This window comes from Hippocampus bargibanti, linkage group LG17, assembly GCF_051943395.1.
Source record: "Hippocampus bargibanti isolate YZ-2025 linkage group LG17, ASM5194339v1, whole genome shotgun sequence".
Classification (NCBI taxonomy): Eukaryota; Metazoa; Chordata; class Actinopteri; order Syngnathiformes; family Syngnathidae; genus Hippocampus; species Hippocampus bargibanti.
The window spans coordinates 8,017,829-8,043,059 of NC_142750.1; the positions used below are offsets into that span (position 1 = coordinate 8,017,829).

General features: G+C 42.2%; 2 protein-coding genes and 1 long non-coding RNA gene across 4 annotated transcripts; 1 reads left to right on the top strand and 2 right to left on the bottom strand.

Moving 5' to 3' along the window:
- Positions 1-86: 86 nt before the first annotated feature.
- Positions 87-9,959, bottom strand: LOC148885512 (myosin heavy chain, fast skeletal muscle). The gene is made up of 39 exons (XM_089019015.1): positions 9,753-9,959; positions 9,357-9,500; positions 9,123-9,279; positions 8,842-8,869; positions 8,640-8,748; positions 8,420-8,512; positions 8,285-8,348; positions 8,101-8,199; positions 7,907-8,010; positions 7,671-7,809; positions 7,476-7,594; positions 7,241-7,390; positions 6,986-7,156; positions 6,598-6,904; positions 6,447-6,526; positions 6,183-6,270; positions 5,985-6,102; positions 5,785-5,908; positions 5,561-5,697; positions 5,224-5,479; positions 4,873-5,115; positions 4,613-4,789; positions 4,375-4,520; positions 4,179-4,269; positions 3,700-4,089; positions 3,462-3,588; positions 3,275-3,393; positions 2,988-3,184; positions 2,724-2,907; positions 2,486-2,651; positions 2,257-2,381; positions 1,829-2,137; positions 1,559-1,762; positions 1,355-1,480; positions 1,102-1,272; positions 666-770; positions 494-589; positions 279-410; positions 87-201 (listed from the first exon to the last, which is right to left on the bottom strand). The coding sequence occupies exons 1-39, from the start codon at positions 9,957-9,959 to the stop codon at positions 181-183; spliced, it is 5,823 nt and encodes a 1,940-aa protein (XP_088875141.1). The 3' UTR covers positions 87-180.
- Positions 9,856-23,452, top strand: LOC148885513 (uncharacterized). 2 transcript variants are annotated; one of them, XR_016118095.1, is made up of 7 exons: positions 9,856-9,988; positions 15,343-15,405; positions 15,512-15,635; positions 19,861-19,954; positions 22,376-22,459; positions 22,952-23,052; positions 23,318-23,427. It is a non-coding gene; the product is annotated as an uncharacterized LOC148885513 (long non-coding RNA). The 2 variants fall into 2 exon arrangements; XR_016118094.1 differs by lacking the exon at positions 22,952-23,052 and having other exon boundaries at positions 23,318-23,452.
- Positions 14,390-24,548, bottom strand: LOC148885514 (myosin heavy chain, fast skeletal muscle-like). Its single transcript, XM_089019016.1, has 41 exons — positions 24,359-24,548; positions 24,085-24,142; positions 23,764-23,986; positions 23,482-23,625; positions 23,238-23,394; positions 23,128-23,155; positions 22,923-23,037; positions 22,762-22,854; positions 22,574-22,637; positions 22,352-22,450; positions 22,122-22,225; positions 21,892-22,030; positions 21,681-21,799; positions 21,442-21,591; positions 21,203-21,373; positions 20,813-21,119; positions 20,679-20,749; positions 20,509-20,596; positions 20,331-20,448; positions 20,031-20,154; positions 19,810-19,946; positions 19,477-19,732; positions 19,085-19,327; positions 18,821-18,997; positions 18,594-18,739; positions 18,402-18,492; positions 17,923-18,312; positions 17,712-17,838; positions 17,525-17,643; positions 17,243-17,439; positions 16,978-17,161; positions 16,730-16,895; positions 16,359-16,483; positions 15,960-16,268; positions 15,690-15,893; positions 15,480-15,605; positions 15,223-15,393; positions 15,029-15,133; positions 14,848-14,943; positions 14,622-14,753; positions 14,390-14,501 (listed from the first exon to the last, which is right to left on the bottom strand). Exons 3-41 carry the CDS (start codon positions 23,965-23,967, stop codon positions 14,484-14,486), a joined length of 5,814 nt encoding a protein of 1,937 aa, XP_088875142.1. The 5' UTR covers positions 23,968-23,986; positions 24,085-24,142; positions 24,359-24,548; the 3' UTR covers positions 14,390-14,483.
- Between the last annotated feature and the right edge of the window lie 683 nt (positions 24,549-25,231).

Sequence of the window (25,231 nt, forward strand, 5' to 3'; positions counted from 1 at the left end):
ATGTATACATTTTTGAATGTGATCCTTCAGTAAGACGATTAAAATGTGTAGTATGAAACCACTTTTGATTTACAAAAGGTCAAAACTTTGTTTTCCAAATCATTTATTACATTCATTGAATTTAGTAACACCGGGGTCCATATTGTATGAACCCTCCACAATTATATCACTGTTGTTTTTTTATTCAGTAGAGTCACTTCCCTGAAAAAGAATAATGTCAAAAATGATGAACCGTCCTTGAGAGATTGTACATTTGATGCTTAAAATCAATGTGTTACCTTTCCAGCATCACGGCTCTTGGCCCTCAGCTTGTTGACCTGCGACTCTGCAATGTCCGCCCGCTCTTGAGCCTCTTCAAGCTCATGCTGGACCTTCCTCAGCCTGGACATGTGAGTGTTGGCCTGCTCCTCCTGCAAAAGAAAATTGAAGATGTTTTCTTTTTTGTGAATCAATGTGAATTTTTTTTGGTCACATTTTAATGTAGTGGACTTACAGCCTCCTCGGCTTGTCTTTTGTAAGCCTTGACTTTCAGTTGCAGTTTATCCACCAGATCCTGAAGCCTTGTCCCATTCTTCTTGTCCTCTTCAGTCTGTACAGGAAAATGTGTGACATTGTGACTGCTGGTGCAAAATAGAAAGCCTTGAACGTGGTGAAGTGGCACACACCTGGTAGGTCAGCTCCTTTACTCTCCTCTCATATTTGCGGACGCCTTTAACAGCATCAGCTCCGCGTCGCTGTTCTGCCTCGACTTCAGTTTCCAGTTCACGGACCTAAAAAAAATGTACACAAATAGATTTCTTGAACATAGTAGAAATATTGATTTTCAGGTTTTGTTGCTTTGATAGAAAATGTGACACAGCTTAGCGTCTTCCTAACTTGCGGATTTAGTGGTACATAAGCAACTAATCACTTGTCTCTGCCTCACCCAATGATATCTATATTTTGCCCTGTTTTACCGCTGCTTCTCCTCTGGTTATCTATGGACCTGTGAATCCCTTGGGAAATATTTTGTGACTAAGGACTGAAGGAATGAACATGACTCGACTAAACAATAAAATTAGATGAATTCTCTTGAATGGCCCATGTGCATGTGGTTCATACCCTCGACTCAAGTTTCTGGAGCTGCTTCTTGCCACCCTTCATGGCGAGATTCTCAGCCTCATCCAAGCGGTGCTGAAGGTCCTTGACAGTGACCTCCAGGTTCTTTTTCATCCTTTCCAGGTGAGCGCTGGTGTCCTGCTCCTTCTTCAGCTCCTCAGACATCATGGCAGCCTTAGGTGTTTAGATGTTACAAAAGTTATTTGTGATTTCTTATGAATCATGAGATCGTCTCTGGGATTGTGAGTAGACTCACATCAGTGATTGCCTTTTTGGCCTTCTCCTCAGCATTTCTTGATTCCTGAACGGCATCGTCTACTTCACTTTGGATCTGGACAAGGTCAGACTCCAACTTCTTCTTGGTGTTCAGTAGACTGGTGTTCTAAATTTAAAAAAAAAAAGGTATTTTGAGATATTTGATTGCGGCAGTCTTCTCCATATGAGTGAACGGAAACCACACCTGTGAATGTAGCAGTCCGACACGCTCGCTAGCATCAACCAGCTCCTGCTCGGCCACTTTGCGTCCTCTTTCGGTCTGCTCCAAAGCGGCTCTGAGCTCCTCAATTTCAGCCAGCATCAGGCCGTTCCTGCGCTCGACCATGGCTACTTGCTCCTTCATGTCTTCCTGGCCTCTGACAGCATCGTCAAGGTGCAATTGGGCATCCTGATGAAAAACAAATCATCAGTTCTATGTTTGTTATTATTTCTGGAGCAGAGACAAGAAGCTCACCTTGAGCTGTCCCTGGACATTCCTCAGTTGTTTCTGGGCTTCAGCAGCCTGCCTGTTGGCGTGGCTCAGCTGAATCTCCATCTCATTTAGATCTCCCTCCATCTTCTTCTTAACTCTCAGGGCGTCATTCCTGCTCCTGATCTCAGCGTCAAGAGTACTCTGCATGGAGTCAATCACTCTCTGGCTATTCCTCTTGATCTGCTCCATCTCCTCGTCCTTCTCAGCCAGCTTTCTGTCAACCTCACCCTTGATCTGGTTGAGTTCTAGTTGGACACGAAGAATCTTGGACTCTTCGTGCTCCAGTGTGCCCTGTGCGCAAGAAACGTGACCTCAGTAATGTTGAGTATAGAAAGGCATTGTTTTGTCATGCCAGCAGCACAAATTTAAATTTAGCGCAGAGTATCATGGTTATTAGAACATTGGGATACCTCTGCCTCTTCAAGAGCGGTCTGAATTTCAGCCTTTTCACTTTCAACCGTCTTTTTAGCTTTTTCCAGCTCATGGATGGATTTTCCGGTCTCCCCAATCTGTTCAGTTAGATCTGAGATCTCCTCTGCAGATCAAAAACATTTTGATTACTAATGTGATTATAAATCATGTTTTTCTAAATGACCCAAATGGTCATTTCTCCTTGATGTTGACTGGAAATTGACGCACGCTGCAGGTTCTTGTTCTCCCTCTTCAAGGTCTCCAGCTGATCCAGAGCCTCTTCATACGAGTTCTTCATCTTGAAGAGTTCAGTGCTGAGAGAACGGGCCTCCTTCTGGGATCCTTCCAACTCCGCCTGCCCCTCCTCATATTTCTGCTTCCATTCTGCCAGGACCTGGAATTACATAGACAAATTAAAAACAGGACCCATTTGTCATTGATGAAGGCTTCCGGTCGAGATATTCACCTTATCAAAGTTCCTCTGCTTCTTATCCAGGTTAGCAGCGAGCGAATTAGCTCTCTCCACATCAATCATGAGGTCCTCCACCTCACCTTGGAGCCTCTGCTTGGTCTTTTCTAAAGAGGCACACTTGGAGTTCACAGCTTCAATGGACTCCTCGGCCTCCTGGAGACGCTGGGCAAGCTTCTTCCTGGAATGGCCAAAATTTTTTGGGGTTGTAATTCATGTGGAGACAATTGAACCCACTGAAGGAGTGTCCAAATGCTTTACTTGGCCTCCTCCAGTTCCTCAGTACGCTGGATAGCATCGGTCTCATATTTTGATCTCCACTGTGCCACTTCACTGTTGGCCTTGGACATTCCTCTCTGCAGCTCAGCTTTGGCCTCCTGCTCCTCCTCAAACTGCTCTCTGAGCAGATCGCAGTCATGGCGGGCGGACTGGACAGCATGGGCAAGGGCATTCTTGGCCTGTAAATTCAAAACAAGGAGAGCAGGAACGGCAGATGAATACTGGAAAGAAGACCTGGGAAGGGCAGTTCTAAATATTAAGTTTTCTACCTTTACTTCCTCCTCAATGTGTCTCTTAAGCTCTTCAATCTGTTGAGTGTAAGCCTGCTTGCCCCTGGTCAGCTGGGAAATGAGGGCTTCTTTCTCTTCAAGTTGACGAGCAAACTCTCCTGAGTAACGATAGATGTGTGAATTCTGTGACGACCACTTTGTGTGTGGGAAATGTTGGCTGACTCACCGTTCTCTGTTTGCAGTCTTGCCTTCTGAGCGCTCAAGTCATTCAGCTGCCGTACATTCTCATCATTTTTGGACTTTATTTCACTTAACTGGTCTTCAAGAGTTCTGCACATTTTCTCCAAGTTACCCTGCAAAGACAAATTCATTTCAAATCATCTTACAATGACAAGGTCATGTTTTGTATTAGTTTTCAGTGATGTCCAGAGTACAATGGAGTTTTCACAAAGGATGATACGAACCTTTGCTTTAGCAACAGCCTCCATGTTGCTCGAGAGGTCATCGATCTCCATCTTGTACTCGCTCTTCTCCTTCTCCAACTTCTGCTTGACACGCTGTAGGTTGTCGATCTGCTCGCCCAGCTCTGCGACGCTGTCAGCTTGTTTCTTGCGGAGAGCGGCAGCTGTGGCCTCGTGCTGGAGGGTGGACTCTTCCAGATCACGACGCAGCTTCTGGAACTCAGCCTCACGCTTCTTGTTCATTTCAATCTGCGCGGCCGTTGCTCCGCCAGCTTCCTCCAGCCTCTCGCTGATCTCCTCCAGTTCCCTGGAGAGGTCGGCCCTCTGCTTCTCCACCTTGGCCCGGGCAGCCCTCTCAGCCTCAATCTCTTCTTCCAATTCCTCAATACGAGCCTAAGTTTGAGGATCAGATTGGCATTCAAGGGCATTGCCTGAAACACAATGAGATCTTCATGTCAACTTGAATAAATAATCCAATTTACCTGGAGCTCTTTAATCTTCTTCTGGAGCTGAGCACCAAGAGACTGTTCATCCTCAATCTTGCTGAGAAGCTGGCTGGTCTCAAAATCTTTCCTTTGAGTGGGAAAGAAAAAGACATCCTCCGTTGTATTTTGTGTTTGCAGCAAGGAGGAGATTTATACATCCACATTCTGTATATTTATATATATTCTCTCTTACTTTTTGATTTTCTCTTCAGATTGTTGTTTATCATTCTCCAGGTCCATTATGGATTCCTGAGCCAATTTCAGATCACCTTCAAGCTTCCTCTTGGCCCTCTCGAGGTCCATACGGAGCTTCTTCTCTTGCTCCAGCGAGCCCTCAAGCTGTTACATGACAGGTTTGTAGTCATGATCTTTGAAATATATTCTGCCTGATTTCACCTGAGTTCTGAAAGTCATCAAAATGGTGTTCTTACGTCATCCACTTGCTGTTCCAGCTTAGTCTTGGCCTTGGTCAGAGTGTTGACTTTGTCTTCCTCTGCCTGAAGATCGTCCAGTGTTTGCTGGTGGGCCTCCTGAAGGGCTTTTTTCTCCTTTGTTAACTTGGCAATAGACTCATCTTGAGATGCCATCTCCTCCGTCAGGTTTTTCACCTAAAATATCCATATTATGTATCATTGCAATTTGTTTTTGGTCATGAGAAGCAACATTTAGTCCAAGTCTAAATGAGATCCACCTTGTTTTCAGTGGCATGTTTCTCCTTCTCCACTTTAGCCAAAGTGAGTTCCAGGTCATCAATATCTTTCTTCAGCTCTGAGCATTCGTCTTCCAGCTTCCTTTTCTTGGCCGTCAGCTCAGCGTTGATTTCCTCTTCATCTTCCAGTCTCTCGGTTGTCTCTTTGAGCTTGGCCTCAAGCTGGATCTTGCTCTTAATGAGTCCCTCACATCTTTCCTCAGCATCAGAGAGGTTCTCACTTTCCTGTTGTTGAAAATTAATCTTGTTAGTTTGAACTAAATCGGTTTTGTCAGTCAAGAAGTGATGTCTCAGCTTGGAGTTATCTGGTAATGTGGCTCAGAGATGACTCACAGCTGCCACTTGCAGTTGCAGGTCATTCTTCTCTTGTAAAAGAGAAACCATTTTTTCCTCCAGTTCTTTCTTTTTGGCCAGAGCAGTCGCCAGATCAGCTTGCATTTTGCCATAATTCTCCTTCATCTGCGCCAGCTCTTTCTCAGTCTCAGCACTCTTGAGCAGAGGCTTGATCTTGAAGTACAGATGCATCCAAGGCCAGTTTTTCACATTCATGAATGAGCGCACGTTGTACTGGATGGTGAAGATAGCTTCTCTGGGATGGAAAAAAAGTACATGTGTATTTTACTGCCGTATGCCTTCTGCGGGTACCACTAAATACATAGCTTTGACATACCTCCTCTCCATCATCTTCACAAACTCTTTCCTCATGAGGTATCCTCTGCAGAGAGCCTGAGTCATGGTCACCAATGCAGCCAGTTTCTCATCTCGCATCTCCTCCAGGGTACCCAGCAGACCGGCTTTGAAGAACACCTGTGCCGCATAAATAAATAGTTGTAAATTACCAATCAACATACAAGCTACCCCCAGCCACATGTACTGTAGTTTTTGGTGTCACACCTTAGTGTGTCCAAATCTATACTGTGTGTGATCCACGTCAATGGAGCCCAGCAGTTTCTCCGCAGCCTTCTTGTTGTCAATGAACTGCCCCTCGGGGATGACACTGGCATTCAATACTTTGTATCTGCAAGAGAAATGCAGACATTTATTTAGAATCATACGTCCTTATAAAAACAACTTTTATTGATTTTTGCAGTGACCTTTGCTTAAAATCACCATAGAGGATTCTGCTGGGGAAACCCTTCCTGCAGATTCTGATGCCTTCCAGCACACCGTTGCATCTCAGCTGGTGGATGACCAAGAAGTTCTCCATCAGACCTGAAAATTGTTCAAAATATTTCATTGCAGACTCAAATGTGTGTTGAGAGTAAAAAGCCCGAAGTAGAACGACATTAAACCTGGGGTCTTGGTTTCATTGGGAATCAGGCAGCGCACAAAGTGAGGATGAGTACTCCTTAAGTTGGTCATCAACTTGCCCAAGTTCTCCTAAGAGGTGAAATATCAACATTGTAGCTAGCACTAGTACCCAATACATTGAACAGCTACTCAACTATGTACCTGTTCCTATCTCTCATAACTTATTTTTTATTGTTGGTGTTGGTATTGGTATTGGTGTCCATTAACCCCTATAAAATATTCACCAATATGATTGAAGACCTTACCCTGAACAAAGCTGAGACAGTCTGAAAGGAGCCACCCTTCTTCTTTCCACCTCCTTTCTTGCCACCACCACCGCCGGCCTCTGTTTTACAAATGATATGCAATTGTATGCAAACCCAAACATTTCCAATCCTTACGGTACTAGATTCGTACCTTCAGCCGAAGCATGGGTGGCATATAACATGCCCAGCAGTTTGTTTGAGGACTTCTGGTATAGCTGGACTACGGAGTCATTCAGTGGGTCCTTGTTCTTGTCCAACCAGCCGCCGATATTGTAGTCCACTGTACCAGCATAGTGGACCAATGAGAAATGGGCCTCAGCTTTGCCCTTTGCCGGCTTTGGCTTCTCAAAGGCTTTGGTCTTGCCAAGATGCTGATCGTACAACTTGTTCTTGAAAGAAGAGTCTGTAGCCTTGGGGAACATGCACTCCTCTTCAAGGATGGAGAAGATGCCCATTGGCTATTGTAGAAATAGTGTAGGTCAGGGAGCTCTGTGATTAATCATCATTTTCTCAGACAGCAACAAGCGCATTTTTCTCACCTTCTCAATAAGCTCAATGCAAGCTGCCAAGTCCATACCAAAATCAATAAAGTCCCAATCGATACCCTCTTTCTTGTATTCTTCTTGCTCCAGGACAAACATGTGGTGGTTGAAAAACTGTTGCAGTTTCTCATTGGTGAAGTTGATGCACAATTGCTCCAAGCTGTTATACTACAGGATGACGCCATACAGTACATCATGATTAATTCAAGTGTATGTCCAGGAAATTGCCAGAATTGTTGTCACGTGACTTACATCAAAGATCTCAAAGCCAGCGATATCCAACACCCCGATGAAGAACTGTCTCGGCTGCTTTGTGTCCAACATTTCATTGATGCGGATGACCATCCACAAGAACATTTTCTCATAGACGGATTTGCACAAAGCCGACACAGAGTTGTTGACCTAGAAAAGTTGAGTGTCATTTAAAATCTTATAGAAAATTAAAACAAACAGCAATAGTAATAGTAGTTGGTATAAGGTTGTTTACCTGTGGGACGGTCTGACCTTTGGTCACAAATTCATTCCCAACTTTGACTCGAGGGTAGCACAGAGCTTTCAGCATGTCAGCCGAGTTCAGACCCATGAGGTAAGCGATTTTATCGGCCTCTGGAGACCACACACACACAAGTTTCACCTTTTTTTGTGTGTCTGGATGGAGACATCATAGGATTTGTGTGGTTACCCTCAGTGCCATCAGGTTCCGCCTGCTCCTCACGCTGCTTCTGCTTGAATTTCATGTTCCCATGATGGATCACGGCACCAGTCAGCTTGAAGATGCTAATCTTTTCCTCGCCAGTGAAGCCCAGGATGTCAATAGCGGTCTGCATTTATACAGAAGATATCGACATTATCTTCACACCAATATTTTTTTGAAGCTATTTTGAGTGGCAATTATGCGAATGACCGTATCTGACTCACATCTGTTGCGATGAACTCCTCAATGTCATTGATGCTCTTGACGGTGATTTCACCCTGGCTGATCATTGGGTAGTCGTATGGGTTGGTGGTGATCAGAAGAGCCTCTGGAATGAAGTTGAAGGAACACATGAGTCAGTTTTTCAATGTTACAGATGTTTTGGGGACATTTTATGTAATATACGTATGTGGAATACCGAGCAGTTCTGGCTTGTGTCCGGTCATCAGCTGGTAGAAGATATGATAGCTCCTCTCAGCAGACAACTGGAAGGTGACACGGGACTTCTCCAGTAGATCTAAGATTTGTGAAGACAGACGAGAATTAACATGGACCCAATTTTGCTTTTGTGTTGTTCATCCGGTAACAAAAAAAAACCTCACAAGTTTCAATATCAGCTGACGCCAGCTTGCCAGTCGAGCCAAAATGGATCCTGATGAATTTACCCTGAATGGATGAGCAGCCGCATGTCAGCTTGTTCACAGTAAATTTACAGGAGTTGATGTCAAGCGACTTACGAAACGAGAGGAGTTGTCATTCCTCACAGTCTTGGCATTACCGTAGGCCTCCAATAGGGGGTTAGCCGCAATGATTTGATCTTCCAGAGAACCCTATAATGGCAGAACAATGCTGTCAACACATTTTTAGCCAGCTGATGAATTAGATTCCACCAAGACAAGAGCATGTGTTCTTCATTTTAGGAGTTTTGTTGTTGAATGTAATTTTCATTTTTTTTACCTGAATCTTCCCAGATGACTCAGCTTTTTTCCCTCCAGCAACTGCAATTGTTGCAAAGTACTGGATGACACGCTTGGTGTTGACAGTCTTCCCAGCGCCGGATTCTCCACTTTGGGACAATGAGAATAACATTGATAATTTGTCTTTAGTGGGTCATGAAATGTTATTGTTTTTTTTTTTGTAAAGATGAGTTTATACTCACGTAATAAGGACAGACTGGTTCTCACGATCTGGGATTGAAAGTCAAAACAATAAGTCACATTGATTGAAATTAGATCAAAAATGTATTTTATTTATTTTGTTAGTTATTTATTTATTTATCTATTTAGTTAGTTAGCTAGCAATCTAGTTATCTAACTCGTTAGCTAGATAGTCAACTAGCTATCTAGCTCGTTATTTGGTTATTTAGCTAGTTAGCTAATTGGCTATCTGGTTAGCTAGTTAGCCATTTTTTTATTTTGTATAAGTTTATTGTGATATTACCTGTGAGCATGAACTGATAGGCGTTATCAGAGATGGAGAAGATATGGGGCGGGGCCTCAATCCTCTTCTTGCCTCTGTAGGCCACAACCACCGTCTGGTCGTACACGGGAAGCCACTTGTAGGGGTTCACCACGACGCAGAATAGGCCGGAGTAGGTCTGGAAAAAGATTGGATTGCTCTCATAACGTTCCCTATTTGTGACAAATCCATGACTTTGGTTCAAACTGGACTCACATAGATCATCCAGGATGCAAAACGCTCTTTGAGGTTATACAACACAGCAGGCTCGTTGAGGTGGGTCATCATGGCCATGTCCTCAATTTTATCGAACTTGGGAGGGTTCATTGGATGGATGTCATCTTCTTTGACGGTGACTGTCTGCAGGGCAAATCACTTTTATTCCAAAATGGGTTTACTAACACATCCAATTGAGTATGTTGACTCAAAATTGAATTCATGTGATATTGGGTTACTGCAATCGTCTGCATTATGTCACACTATGATAATTCTCATCTATTTTGTGAGTGAAGGTTTAATCTTTTTGCACATTAATCATGATAACCTGTAACCTGATAAGATGATAAACTGTCCAGTGTCGTCACCCCCTGTCAGAGCCTCATTTGCACTTACCTTTTTAGAAATTAATGTCTCAACAGTGGCTTTGCCCCCCTCTCTTTTGATCAGTTTGCCCCTCAGGTACATTTCATCAGCATCGGTGACAAAGTAGGCGGTTTTGGCATCAAAGGAGGCATTCTGAGCCTCAATCCTTTCCTTCTCTGGCTTGCGAAGATAAATGGCCGCCACGCCATACTGCTCCATCTCCGCGTCGGTGCTCATGGTGGCACTTTAATGGAGACTGCAACAAGGTACGGTTCAGACATGTTCTCTTTTACATTTCTGTCCTTTTTTTCCTTAAATCTCCATCAGTATGTTCACTCACTTTGTGAATTACTTAGCAAATGTATTAAATTAGATTTTAATTACCTCTTACAGTCCCAAACAGAAGATGAAAATCGGATTCGGTCTTATGATCCTAGGAAGAAGGGTCAAGGTTTACATATTTTTTCAAAAATGTGACAGTTAAAAAACAAACAAAACAAAAAGATTGATGGCATGTATTTACTAACCTGTGTCGGAAGCCTACCAGTTATTATCAAAGTCCTCGACACTGTCTTTTATAGAGGACACCAGTCTCCTTGGTAGGTGTGTCCTGCTCGATTTGGTCATGTATTCTTGTCATGTTGTCGCTAATCCTGTGACATTGACATTGAATGCGATTGTGTTGCCTTGTGCCTAGTTTTATGGTTGCCATTTACACCATCCCTGCCCCGCGGCCCCCTTGGTAAAAGGTAAAGGTAAAAATATAAAATAATAATAATACCCACTCATAAAATTGAAAAATGACTCCATTCAAAGCAAGACACTAGAAATGTGATATAGTGAGAATCCAATTGTTTTTATTATGTTTACACATATTTATCACACTAATAGTATTGATCCACTTGAAAAAATAATCCACACTATGTTGTCCTTTTTCCCAAAAGAAAAAAATAATAAATAAAAATGACAATATTGGATTTCACCCCCGCATATTTGAGGTTGCTTGGGATCTACGATGCGTAAATATTGTTTCCGACTCAATTATCAGCGATACGTGATCATCTTGATATGGCGCACCGTAGCGGGCGCTGGCTCGGTTTTGGGGAAGCACGCAAATGTCATTGGTATACAGTTGCAGAAAAGTTCGGCTGAGCGCCATGCCGGAAAACATGAGGAGGGATTACATCTCCTCTTGGAATGCGGTGGATGAACAGATGTCATCGAGACTCAGATAAGACTCCAAATTAGTCCTGTGCAATAAACAAAATGCCATGATCAATAAAAGCGCAAGGCAAGATCAATGTAAATTTCTAAGAATGCAGTTGGAAAAACCTTGATTGGATACTAGTTGACACAAATTCGCAGCAGACAAATCAGCCCATTTCCAACGGAGCTCGGGCGCCATCTTGTGCATTTTCTGGGACGCTACATTGCAGTCCTAACGGCTCGAATTGATATGGAATTACTTCTTTAATCGATTGCAAACATTTATGCGTTCCTCTTCAGAACTATTTGAATCATATTCATAATTGAATGAGTAACAGAAAAGCATCTTCTCCGAATCTGAAGCCATTGTTTTGATTCTAGAGCAAGGCAAGTGGTCCTGGCGGGACCTTCTGAAACTCGCCATTTTCGGGGTCATTTTGAAGTTGTTTTGGGACACTTTAACTCATTTTTATTGCTGTTTTGCATTTGACAAAAAATATCAGCCTGCGTGTTTTGAGTATTTTAGATGCTAGAAAACGTTTTTCTGATGTATGTTAGGAAACAAAAAAATGGTGTCGGTTGTCCTTTAAACAAAGCAAAGTGTTTAAAACGTGCTGGACACAGGTTGTATTTCAAACAAGGTCAAAACCTTTCCCAGATGTCCTGAATAGAATGGGTTCTGAAATCCACTCCAGTCGAGTCAAAGTTCACAAACGGTCATTGGATGTCCGTACCTGGTGCACTGGTTTTGCGTTTGTTTCTATTTTCGGAAAAAGCAACGGTTTGCAGGTGGTGTCGTAAATAATTGGCAGTTCTCTGGCGGCGAGATGTATGCGGCCAGTTGTTTGACACCTTGCGGCTTGTCGGTCATCTCCAATAAAGTTGTGGCTTATTAATGTAGCGCGTGACTGCGTCTTGGGTCACCATGACTTCAGCGGCAAAGACGTGGTCCCATTGTTCTGAGCAGTGATAACATGTTGCACCCCAGATCAGACCGGCAATCGCGGTGGCGTTACTATTGAACACGAACCTCTTGAATTTTGTCAAGTTAAATATAGTGTGTGTCATCATGGACCTAAAGTAGGATAAAAATATTGTCAGATTTTCAGGTATGTAGTGTGGAGTTTGATTCTTGAGCGGGACTTTAAAACTTGCAACAGCGTCATAATAATTTCATATAACGTGATCGTATGATCATTTATATTGAAATATATCTCCCCTTAGCACATCTGATCATTTATGTAAAAATATATCTCCCCTTAGCACGTCCTTGTGTCTGTAGACCCTTTTTATGTATCCCTCCTTTCCGGTTGACTCCCCCCCCCCCACGACATCAAGCCCTTGAACTGAAATAAAACACCTCCAAAATGTTTGGAGAGGAGGAGCCTGGCACAATTTAAAAGAACTCTCTTCAGACATCCTTCAGCTTCAGACTTTCACTTCTTTATTTGGGATAGTGCTTTTTAAAAGGCCGAATGGACTTTAGAATGTTCTTTCAGTCTATTAGAGGCGTCCGAGTAAGCAAAACTCAAGACTAATTCCACATGAAAACAAATAAAGTTTAGAATTAGACTTTTGGGATGATAAATATTATATTTGTCATTATCAAGAATATTTTTTGTGTCTTAATGGGCTTGTCTAATGAGCCAAATAAAGCCAGCTTTTACGTCTAACTATGTCGCAGCAATGAACAAAAGAACAGCAAGTATTTTCAAGCAAACTGCACTATTTGACGGAACCCATGTGTTCACTTGTGACTTATAAAGTGATACAAAAGCATTTGTGTTTCAAGTATGGTCGGACCAAGGATGTCAAGAAATGATCCTGGTATCTGGTTAAGGGATTCCTGTTAATTGAAACTGTCACCAAAGGGCAAGTTTAAGCTTGCAAGGCAAACAAGTGGTGCCAGAGAGGGAACGTACTTAACATTTCTGCAATGGTCCAGAGCTTATAATAGGCTTATTTTCATTCCACAAGTACGTATCATTTACACAGCAGTGCTAAAATGATGTACGTACTGTGAGAGTTAACTTGTCAGCAGCATGGAATCTTTAGTAATGTTGAGAAACAAGCAGTTGAGGAGTTATATTGAGAAATAATGATGCTATGGTGTTTTACTCATCCTTGAAGATGTTTTTGACCGTTTTGAGAGGCCATTTAGACACTCTCGCTTGGGTTGTGGCAATGCACAACACAAACGCGAGGTTCATCCTTTGATAGGCTGAAAGGCAATTTTAAAAATCATTTGAAAATGTTTCCACTGACACCAAGACATTTTTGGATGTGGCACGCTGGGTTTACAGTGTACAATCTTAGATTAAAAACATAAAAATCTTAGGCAAATATTGACGAATGTATGACGTGCATGTCATATTATTACTTTATCGCCAGTGTTAATTTTCAGGAAAGAGTTGAATTAATAAAATGTACTGTAATCACTTCAATTTATTCATCCACTAGACGGTAATAGTAGACCGTTTTCTTTTTGTAATCCTGTTTACGAAATACAGTAATCCAATACTGTACATTAAATAATTCTCGGGACTCATCTATACACTTAACAAAGGCACGGTAAAAGTGTAGCTGTATAAACGTCACTTTATTGTAGCATGTGTAATTTATTTTGAGTGTGCATTTTGAGATGTGGCAGCTTTCCGAAAAAGAAAGGCGTTTTCCATAGCCTTACTTGTTGCCATCAAGTACACATTGAATACAGTTTTGATAGACAGTAAATTCTATGTTGTTCAAATTTTAATTTCTGTCAACGTATATTGCTTCAGTATGAAATTGATACAAACGAAGTCGTGAATCAGTAACAGCTGTTTGTTTACTCAACTGGGTCGTCGCTTCATTTACTTGTCTTTTTGCGTCCGGAGGTGAAAGTTGATTCTAACAAGGTGCAATATGAAGTGTTCAGGTGACTGCGCGAGTCATAGCTGTAGGATAAATTTACAAGTTTCACGTTCGCAACAGATTGCATGACTGGTATAGTCAGCAAAGGTTCAGAGAGACTTGCAAAGACTAGCCGAGTTTATGGGGGGCTGTCGTAGTCAGGCTTACACCTGATCTGTTTTAGTTTAGTTTAGTTTTTCAGGTTCTCACTCAGGCAACCCCAATTAGTGTGACAAAAATAAACGGCATTGGGTTCCTGTCACTTTGAGTGTATTACAAGTGTTAGCTGAGTCTGTCAGAAAATATTCACGTGGGGGCTTTAACTTTGCCGTGTACATTGTAATTTTCCTTTGACTTTACGTTGTACAGTTTTACTTTTAAAATCGAAATGAAGTGGTGTAAGGCCAGGATTTGCGCAATCTCATTTCCTGCTGCAATTATTTTACTGGTTTATTGCTCACCACTTTTGCTTTTTATTTCGACCAATTCTCAAATCAAATGTGCTAAAATGTTTCCAGTGTGACTTTAAAAGTTGCTATTTCATTTAACAAGAACTTGAGATTGATGAATAGAATAGAAGATAGTTTATTGAGGAAGTCATTACAACAGCTACTTCATATTATATGAGCTCTGTTGAATGTTGTCCAAAAGGGAGGGAGGCCCTTATTGTGTGACGTCAGACTAGGGAAAAAAAACACACACACACACAAGAACAAAATTAATTATTCAGTTGAACTACTACCCCATCATATTGCCAATACCCATCTTTAGTCGTACAAATGAAGGTACGGTAACCTCTACCTTTCCAACATCACGGCTCTTGGCCCTCAACTTGTTGACCTGGGACTCTGCGATGTCTGCTCGCTCCTGAGCTTCCTCCAGCTCATGCTGGACCTTTCTGAGCCTGGACATGTGAGTGTTGGCCTGCTCCTCCTGTGGAAAATTTTGAGTTAGAACAAACTTTGTATAAATAAAAAATAATAATTTTAGCCAATATGAAAAATACATATACTATTTAAGTACTCACAGCCTCCTCATACTGCCTCTTGTAAGACTTGACTTTGAGCTGCAATTTGTCCACCAGATCCTGAAGTCTGGTCATATTCTTCTTGTCCTCCTCAGTCTATGTAGAGAAATATATGTATATATTGAAATACGGATTTGCAAACTTTAAAAGAAGAACACATATTTCAGTGAATAGAACCCACCTGGTAGGTCAACTCCTTCACTCTCCTCTCATATTTGCGGATGCCTTTGACAGCGTCAGCTCCGCGTCTCTGCTCTGCATCAACTTCGGATTCAAGCTCACGTACCTAAAGTGGAAATCCACAAAAAATATCTTAGCTATACACTGTGTGATACTCAGAAATAAATATTTACAGTCGTTTCTACTATGACATACTCTCAACTCCAGTTTCTGGAGCTGCTTCTTGCCACCCTTCATGGCGAGGTTCTCAGCCTCATCCAGACGGTGCTGAAGGTCCTTGAGAGTGACCTCCAGGTTCTTTTTCATCCTTTCCAGGTGAGCGTTGGTGTCCTGCTCTTTCTTCAGTTCCTCGGCCATCATGGCAGCCTGGGGTCAAAGGTATTATAATCGATGTTTGAAAATCTTGATTGAGTTGTCTGTGATGTCAGGAAATTGTGCGTGTTTCGACTCACATCTGTGATTGCCTTTTTCGCCTTCTCCTCAGCATTCCGTGCTTCCTGAACGGCATCGTCAACTTCACTTTGAACCTGGACCAAGTCTGTCTCCAGCTTTTTCTTGGTGTTGATAAGGCTGGTGTTCTGCATGTTAAGGGCAAGGTGTTTAATTTGGTTTGTATCCCCTGTTTAAGAAATTGATTTTGGTTTGAATGACTAAGCATGAACCTGTGAATGTAGCAGTCCGACACGCTCGCTGGCATCAACCAGCTCCTGCTCGGCCACTTTGCGTCCTCTTTCAGTCTGCTCCAAAGCGACTCTGAGCTCCTCAATTTCAGCCAGCATCAGGCCGTTCCTGCGCTCTACCATGGCTACTTGCTCCTTCATGTCTTCTTGGCCTCGAATAGCCTCGTCAAGGTGCAATTGAGCATCCTGACAAAAAACAAATAATGAGTTGTATATTCGTTAGCATTTCTGGAGCAGAAACGAGAAGCTTACCTTGAGTTGTCCTTGGACATTCCTCAGTTGTTTCTGGGCTTCAGCAGCCTGCCTGTTGGCATGGCTCAGTTGAATCTCCATCTCATTTAGATCTCCCTCCATCTTCTTCTTGATTCTCAGCACGTCATTCCTACTCCTGACCTCTGCATCAAGACTGCTCTGCATGGCATCAATCACTCTCTGGCTGTTCCTCTTGATTTGCTCCATCTCCTCGTCCTTCTCGGCCAGCTTCCTGTCAACGTCACCCTTGATCTGGTTCAGCTCCAGCTGGACACGAAGAATCTTGGCTTCTCCATGCTCCAGTGTGCCCTGTGGCAAAAGTTGGTTAACCACGTGAGATCTTAACTAATTAAGTAATAAATTCAGACATTTGTAAGATAAAATATTGTTTTGCTGTACCTCTGCTTCTTCCAGAGCTGTCTGTATTTCAGACTTTTCACTCTCCACAGTTTTCTTGGCCTTTTCCAGCTCGTGGATGCTCTTTCCACTCTCACCTATCTGTTCAGTTAGGTCAGAGATCTCCTCTGTGAAAGAATAAACACAAAATATGAAATCATATTATTAAGACAATGGCAATTGAATTTTAGACAGTTTTGAAAGATCTACCTTGATTGTATATAGACTGTACTTGACCCATCTTACTCTTATCAAAGTACGCTACTGTTCTGATTGTGTTGATAAGTTATTATTTGTAACAATACCACTTGTGTGGACCGCAGGAAAATTAATTTTGTTTCCATATTTTCTGTTAAATTCAGTGAGTCACTCACGCTGCAGGTTCTTGTTCTCCCTCTTTAAGGTCTCCAGCTGGTCGAGAGCCTCCTCATATGAGTTCTTCATCTTGAATAGCTCAGTTCCGAGAGAACGGGACTCCTTCTGGGATCCTTCCAGCTCCGCCTGGCCTTCCTCAAACTTCTGCTTCCATTCTGCCAGGACCTGGAATGTTGTAGATGTTTAGCAATAAAATACAATAAAGTACCTGAATATAGTACATCATTGAGTTCAGTTACTAGCTCACCTTATCAAAGTTCCTTTGCTTCTTGTCAAGGTTAGCAGCCAGGGCATTAGCTCTCTCTATGTCGATCATGAGGTCCTCCACCTCACCCTGAAGCCTTTGCTTTGTCTTCTCCAAAGAAGCACACTTGGCATTCACAGCTTCAATGGACTCCTCTGCCTCTTGGAGACGCTGGGCAAGCTTCTTCCTGGAATGGCCAATCATGTTTTGAGTTGTCGTGCATGTGGGCACAATTGAACCCACTTAAGAAGTATCCTAAAATATTTACTTGGCCTCCTCCAGCTCTTCGGTACGCTGGATAGCATCAGTCTCATATTTTGATCTCCACTGTGCCACCTCACTGTTGGCCTTGGACATTCCTCTCTGCAGCTCAGCTTTGGCCTCCTGCTCCTCCTCAAACTGCTCTCTGAGCAGATCGCAGTCATGGCGGGCGGATTGGACAGCATGGGCAAGGGCATTCTTGGCCTTTTAAAACCCCCCCAAAAATTAATGTTTTGTGCAAGAGGAGAATGACATCTTGTGAGTCAAAGGAACTCAGTTGATTTCATACCTTTACTTCTTCCTCGTTCATCCTCTTGAGCTCGTCCATTTGTTGAGTAAAAGCCTGCTTGCCCCTGGTCAACTGAGAAACCAGGGCATCCTTTTCCTCAAGCTGACGAGCAAACTCACCTGAATGACAAATTTGGATCGTTATTTGAAAATTACACATTTCATTAGTTTTACCACATCTGCCTTACCGTTTTCAGTTTGGAGTCTTGCCCTCTGTACACCGACATCATTCAACTGGCGGACATTCTCATCATATTTGCTTTTGAGCTCTCCATACTGGTCTTCAACTGTTCTGCAGATTTTTTCCAAGTTGCTCTGTCATTAAGTGAAACGAATGGTCCAATTTTAGTACGTGATCATTGGGATCCAAATCATTTCCTCTCAGAAATGATTCTTAACCTTGGATTTAGCAACAGCCTCCATGTTGCTCGAGATGTCATCAATCTCCATCTTGTACTCGCTCTTTTCCTTTTCCAGCTTCTGCTTGACACGCTGGAGGTTGTCAATCTGCTCGCCCAGCTCTGCAACGCTGTCGGCCTGCTTCTTGCGGAGAGCGGCAGCTGTGGCTTCGTGCTGTAGGGTGGACTCTTCCAGATCACGGCGAAGCTTTTGGAACTCGGCCTCACGCTTCTTGTTCATTTCTATCTGCGCGGCCGTTGCTCCGCCGGCTTCCTCCAGCCTCTCGCTGATCTCCTCCAGTTCTCTGGACAGGTCGGCTCTCTGCTTCTCCACTTTGGCCCGGGCAGCCCTCTCAGCCTCAATCTCTTCCTCCAGCTCCTCAATACGAGCCTATGTTTGATGATCGGATTGAGATTTAAGAACATTACCTGAAATACAATGAGATCTTCATATCAACTTGAATAAGAGCCCCGATTTACCTGGAGCTCTTTAATCTTCTTCTGGAGTTGAATACCAAGACTTTGTTCGTCCTCAATCTTGCTGAGCAGCTGACTGGTCTCAAAGTCCTTCCTTTGAGTGGGAAGGAAAAAAATATGTGGTCAATTGTATTTGTGTTTGCGGCAGGTTGCAGCAAAAATATCTTAAATTTACTATTTGTTCCTGGTTCTTACTTCTTGAGTTTTTCTTCTGATTGTTGTTTACTATTCTCCAGGTCCATTATGGATTCCTGAGCCAGTTTCAGATCACCCTCAAGCTTCCTCTTGGCTCTTTCAAGATCCATACGGAGTTTCTTCTCTTTTTCCAGTGAGCCTTCAAGCTGTTATGACAGTTTGTTTTATGTAAATGAGACATGATCTATGAACGATACTCCTGAAATTCACGAAAATGCTGGTTTGACCTCATCCACTTGCTGTTCCAGCTTAGTCTTGGCTTTTGTCAGAGTGTTGACTTTGTCTTCCTCTGCCTGGAGATCGTCCAGTGTTTGCTGGTGGGCCTCCTGAAGGGCTTTCTTCTCCTTTGTTAACTTAGCAATAGAATCATCTTGAGACGCCATCTCCTCCGTCAGGTTTTTCACCTAAAATATGCATATGATATATCGTTGCCATTTTTTTGCTCACAAGAATCAAGATAGAGTTTAAGTTGAGTTCAAAATCCGGTCCACCTTGTTTTCAGTGGCATGTTTCTCCTTCTCCACTTTAGCCAAAGTAAGTTCCAAGTCATCAATATCTTTCTTCAGCTCTGAGCATTCATCTTCTAGCTTCCTTTTCTTGGCCGTCAGCTCAGCATTGATTTCCTCTTCATCTTCCAGTCTCTCGGCCGTCTCTTTGAGCTTGGCCTCAAGCAGGATCTTGCTCTTAATGAGTCCCTCACATCTTTCCTCAGCATCAGAGAGGTTCTCACTTTCCTAAATATCAATCAAAAAAACCATTATCAGACACTTGTTTGTCTGAATAAATCTACATTATGCATTGATCCACGTAGTTAGCTCAGTTTGAGACTGCTTTTAGAGCCAGCCTTTGCGAATTGTAGCGTTGTAAGAAACTTTGTGTTTACCGCTGCTACTTGCAGTTGCAGGTCATTCTTCTCCTGCAGCAGGGAAACCATTTTCTCTTCCAGCTCCTTCTTTTTGGTCAGAGCAGTAGCCAGGTCTGTTTGCATTTTTTCGTAGTTCTCCTTCATCTGCTGAAGCTCTTTCTCAGTCTCAGCACTCTTCAGGAGTGGCTTGATCTTGAAATACAGTTTTAGCCATGGCCAGTTCTTCACGTTCATAAAGGAACGAAGGTTGTACTGGATGCTGAAGATTGATTCTCTGGGGGCGGATAAACAAAAGTTACTCGTGTATTTGATTGCAGTATGTCTTCTGCTAAGTACATAGATTTGACATACCTCCTCTCCATCATCTTAACAAACTCTTTCCTCATAACATATCCTCTGCAGAGAGCCTGAGTCATGGTCACCAGTGCAGCCAGTTTCTCATCTCGCATCTCCTCCAGTGTTCCCAGCAGACCGGCTTTGAAGAACACCTATTGAAGTAAATGAGTCATTACCATATATGTATCCTTCAGAATACATGAATGCCATCTAAATTGTGGGCCCAATGAATGCACCTTTGTATGTCCAAATCTATATTGAGTGTGATCCACGTCAATGGAGCTCAGCAGTTTCTCCGAAGCCTTCTTGTTGTCAATGAACTGCCCATCCGGTATGACACTGGCATTCAGTACTTTGTACCTGCAAAAAGCAAAGCTGGATGATTCAGTACAGCACATGTTATTCAGTTATTGAATTTGTGTTCTTCAATTTAACCTTTTTATGTACCCTGTAACCTCATAACATGGTGAGCTGGTCTTAACCACTGTCCCCAAAATGGTTTATAAGTCAAGACATTGTGACAAAATTACAGCTACCTTTGCTTGAAATCACCGTAGAGGATTCTGCTGGGGAAACCCTTCCTGCAGATTCTGATGCCTTCCAGCACACCGTTGCACCTCAGCTGGTGGATGACCAAGAAGTTCTCCATCAGACCTGAAAGCAAAAGACGTTTTCACTGACTGCAGTTAAGGAAAATAACTTGAGACGTCTAACCTGGTGTTTTCGATTCGTTGGGAATCAGGCAACGCACAAAGTGGGGATGAGTGCTCCTCAAGTTGGTCATCAGCTTGGCCAAGTTCTCCTGTGGATCAGCAAAACGATTCCCAGTCAGTCAATTTTCAACATGTCTAATGTTTGACTTATTTTAAATGACTATTTCATACTCTAAAAAGAGCAGACACCGTCTGGAAGGAACCACCCTTCTTCTTTCCACCACCTTTCTTTGCGCCAGCATCTGTGTACCAAAAGAAATGTGGGTAGAAAAGGTCCATCTCTTAAACAAATCTTCTTCTGTTACCTGCAGCTGAAGCATGAGCCGCATATAACATAGCCAGCAGTTTGTTTGCTGCCTTCTGGTACAGTTGGACAACAGAGTCATTCAGTGGGTCCTTGTTCTTATCCAACCAGCCATTGATATTGTAGTCCACTGTTCCGGCATAGTGAACCAACGAGAAGTGGGCCTCGGCCTTGCCCTTTGCCGGCTTTGGCTTCTCAAAGGCTTTGGTTTTGCCAAGATGCTGATCGTGCAGCTTGTTCTTGAAGGTTGTATCTGAGGCCTTGGGGAACATGCACTCCTCTTCAAGGATGGAGAAGATGCCCATTGGCTGAAGAGATAAAAAGCAGTTCAGGATTCATAGATACTTCCAAATCAAGACATATGTTGTCTAATATACAGTGTGTGTCTCACCTTCTCAATAAGCTCAATGCAAGCAGCCAAGTCCATGCCAAAGTCAATGAATTCCCATTCAATGCCTTCCTTCTTGTATTCTTCTTGCTCCAAGACAAACATGTGTTGGTTGAAAAACTGTTGCAGTTTCTCATTGGTGAAGTTGATGCACAGTTGCTCCAAGCTGTTGAACTGAAGTATCCCGTTGAATCAATTATTTGATGTTTTTGAAACTCAAATATGTTATGAGTAAGACTTACATCAAAGATCTCAAAGCCAGCGATATCCAACACCCCTATAAAGAACTGTCTCGGCTGCTTTGTGTCCAACATCTCATTGATGCGGATGACCATCCACAAGAACATTTTCTCATAGACGGATTTGCACAAAGCTGAGACAGCGTTGTTGACCTAGTGAAGAGATGTTCAGGTGGTCATTGATTTAAAAGTAAAGTTTCCTTCTATGTGGAAATACTTGGTTTCAATGAGATTTTTCTGACCTGTGGGACGGTCTGACCTTTGGTCACCATCTCGTTGCCAACTTTGACTCTAGGGTAGCACAATGCTTTCAGCATATCAGCTGAGTTCAAGCCCAAAAGATAGGCAATCTTGTCAGCCACTAAGTACAGATACCATCGAACAATGAGCTTTGACATAAATGTGAGTTTATCTTCAATCCTTACTCCAGTCGCTGTCATATCCAAGACTTACCCTCAGTGCCATCAGGTTCAGCTTGCTCCTCACGCTGCTTCTGCTTGAACTTCATGTTGCCATGATGCATCACGGCACCAGTCAGTTTGTATATGCCAAGTTTCTCTTCTGAGCTGAATCCCAGGATTTCGATAGCTGTCTGGAATGTACATCATCCAATCTTGTTATAGATTGTAATCATCCTTTCCTGTTCTAAACCTCAATTGTCGAATTCAGATTTGCATCCTTACATCTGTTGCAATGAACTCCTCGACGTCGTTGATGCTCTTGACCGTAATTTCACCCTGGCTGATCATTGGGTAGTCGTATGGGTTGGTGGTGATCAGAAGACCCTCTACCAAGGTTAAAAAAAATACACATTGATTATGAATCAGTACTGTTGGAGTAAGGTAAATTCAAGTGGGTCATTTTCTTAAAATATTCTTCGCCATATGTATTTTTGTGCTCAATTCAAATTTACCCAGCAGCTCTGGTTTGTGTCCAGTCATCAACTGATAGAAGATATGGTAGCTCCTCTCAGCTGACAACTGGAAAGTGACACGGGACTTCTCCAGGAGATCTAAGAGTGGTAATTAAATGAGTCCAAGTGTAGTAATATTACATTTTATATGAACATTATTGTCCTATGACACTTTAATCTTGAGTGTATTTGTACTTGTACTTGCAAAAAGGTTAAACTCACATGTTTCAATATCAGCTGAGGACAGTTTTCCAGTGGAGCCAAAGTGGATCCTGATGAATTTACCCTAAAAATCACACATTTTTATATATGTATTAATTTAACTAAAATAACAAAAGAATGAGCTTTTTGATTCAATAACACAAAATTGAGGGATGGAAACAAAGCAATGCTTGATTTTATTTACTTACAAAACGAGAGGAGTTATCATTCCTCACGGTTTTGGCATTACCATAGGCCTCCAGCAAAGGGTTGGCCGCAACAATTTGGTCTTCGAGAGAACCCTGCAAAAAAGATGCATTTCAATAGTGGCATGATTCTGTTCATACGTCCAGTAAAGTACAACATTTACCTGCATTTTGCCTGCTGTTTGTTGTTCAGACTTCTTGGAACTAATAGCTGCAATTGTTGCAAAGTATTGGATGACACGCTTGGTGTTGACAGTCTTTCCTGCGCCGGATTCTCCGCTGCATTCGATCAAAGTAAATTAAGATTTTGACTTTAATACCTCTAAAATAAATAAATAAATACAATCAGAGATTGTTAGCAATACTCACGTAATCAGGACAGACTGGTTCTCACGGTCTGAAAATGCGAGGATCATTGAGACAATTCCACAACATCTTTGCATTGTGGTGAACACCTCAAGTCTCTTGGCTTTTCTTACCTGTGAGCATGAACTGATAGGCATTATCGGAGATGGAGAAGATGTGGGGCGGCGCCTCAATCCTCTTTTTGCCCCTGTAGGCCGAGACACATGTGGCGTCGTACACCGGAAGCCACTTGTAGGGATTCACGACAACGCAGAACAACCCAGAGTAGGTCTGCAAAATCCCAGAGGAGATGTGAATGGTGCACATGCATCATGGTGAGTATAAAATAAAATACGTAAGTATGAAGCAGAAACTCACGTAAATCATCCATGATGCATAACGCTCTTTGAGGTTATACAATACACAAGGTTCATTGAGGTGGGTCATCATGGCCATGTCCTCGATTTTATCGAACTTTGGGGGGTTTCTCGGGAGGATGTCATCCTCTTTCACAGTTACGGTCTGAACAACAAAACAGGGTTCGATTTCATTGGCTGGAGAGATGATTGAAAGTCAACCTGAAAACACTCAAGCAGTTCTTTGGAAACCAAAGGTGAGTAGCCTTTGCTTTCCTAAACTTTATGACAAACGGTTGCTTACCTTTCCACCATCAATTTCAACTGTGGCTTTTCCACCCTCCTTCTTAGTGAGTTTACCCTTGAGGTACATCTCAGCCGGATCGACCACAAAGTAGGCGCTTTTGGCATCAAAGGGAGCTGCCTGAGCCTCGATCCTTTCCTTCTCAGGCTTTCGGAGGTAAATGGCCGCAGCGCCGTACTGCTGCATCTCTGCATCGGTGCTCATTGTGGCACTTTAATGGAGACTGTAAAAAAATAATCAAATGACGGCAATTGTTTGGTCATGCCTCTGGCCACAAAGAATATTCTTGAATATAGTTATTCTTCAATTAAGCTATTTTACCTCTTTCCTCTTCAAAATAACGAATCAAGGTTATTGTGTCCAAAAGAGACCCGCGATGCTGTCAAACAAGATCAAAAAAATATGTATAAATATTTTGTCCATTCAGTCCAGGAATTAGTATTGAAAAAGAGAACCATTGAGAGTGAGATCGTAAATAATTTGAGATTTATGTTCTTATTATTTAACATGGATGTACGGATCTAAAATGACCTCAGCTCAGTTGTCAATACAGTATATCAACCCATAGAAAAGAAACCCACGCCCACACACTCACCTGTGTTGGAAGCCTATCAGTGCATGTAGAAGAGCAGGGCTGCTGTTTTTATAGAGGCTCGCAGTGCCTGGTCAGCAGCAGTCTCTTACTCAAATTTGGTCATGGCCCCTTTTTGTCCTGGTGCCTATTTGGCGGCGGGGGACATTTGTTATTCGAATTTAAAAAATGTGGGATAAAGTTACACCATCTACTTTAATGGATCGATCCCGTGGGAAATTACAATTCTTGCACGCTGTGTAGTGCAATTATAGATTAAAAAAAAATAAATACATATCCAGTACATATACATGCACAATTATATATATACGCCTGCAGGCAAAGGGCATATATATATATAAAGTATATATATATATATATATATAACCGGGACTATATATATATATATATATAAATATATATCGATATATATATATATATATATATATATATATATCATATATCATAAATTACACTTTATATATTACAAAATATATACAGAAATATAATAAAAGACTGTTCAAAACATATACAGTCGTAAAAAAAAACATAATCGATGCTTAAAGCATAAGCATGGCAGAAAATAGGTCTCCATTTTGATTATTGTTGACTATGAGATGTGTTGGCTCCAAGGATCTTAAGTGATGGAGTTCATCCAGCTAATTTCCACACAGAATGGTGACATGAACACTGAAACGATGATTAAATCAGTAAATGATAACTGTATGTAGAATAATGATTTAATAAGCAAGATAAAATTAATAAGGCGGTTATTGAAGGAAAAAAATGCTGCAGGTCTGGATGTTGGATCTCCATTGTCACCAAGTGTGAGAACGTAAGTGATGCCACTGTTGAAGTCCGTCCATTTCGTTCATGAAATATTGTTTGTGTACGCTT

Coding starts and splice junctions, on each gene's coding strand:
- LOC148885514 (XM_089019016.1), bottom strand. CDS start 23,967: ATGAGCACCGATGCAGAGATGCAGCAGTACGGCGCTGCGGCCATTTAC. Junction 21,120..21,202: donor GCATTGAGCTTATTGAGAAG/GTGAGACACACA, acceptor TTATCTCTTCAG/CCAATGGGCATCTTCTCCAT. Junction 15,894..15,959: donor ATGTCCAAGGACAACTCAAG/GTAAGCTTCTCG, acceptor GTTTTTTGTCAG/GATGCTCAATTGCACCTTGA.
- LOC148885512 (XM_089019015.1), bottom strand. CDS start 9,959: ATGAGCACCGACGCGGAGATGGAGCAGTATGGCGTGGCGGCCATTTAT. Junction 2,908..2,987: donor GAGGAACTGGAGGAGGCCAA/GTAAAGCATTTG, acceptor TGGCCATTCCAG/GAAGAAGCTTGCCCAGCGTC. Junction 2,382..2,485: donor GGAGAACAAGAACCTGCAGC/GTGCGTCAATTT, acceptor TTTGATCTGCAG/AGGAGATCTCAGATCTAACT.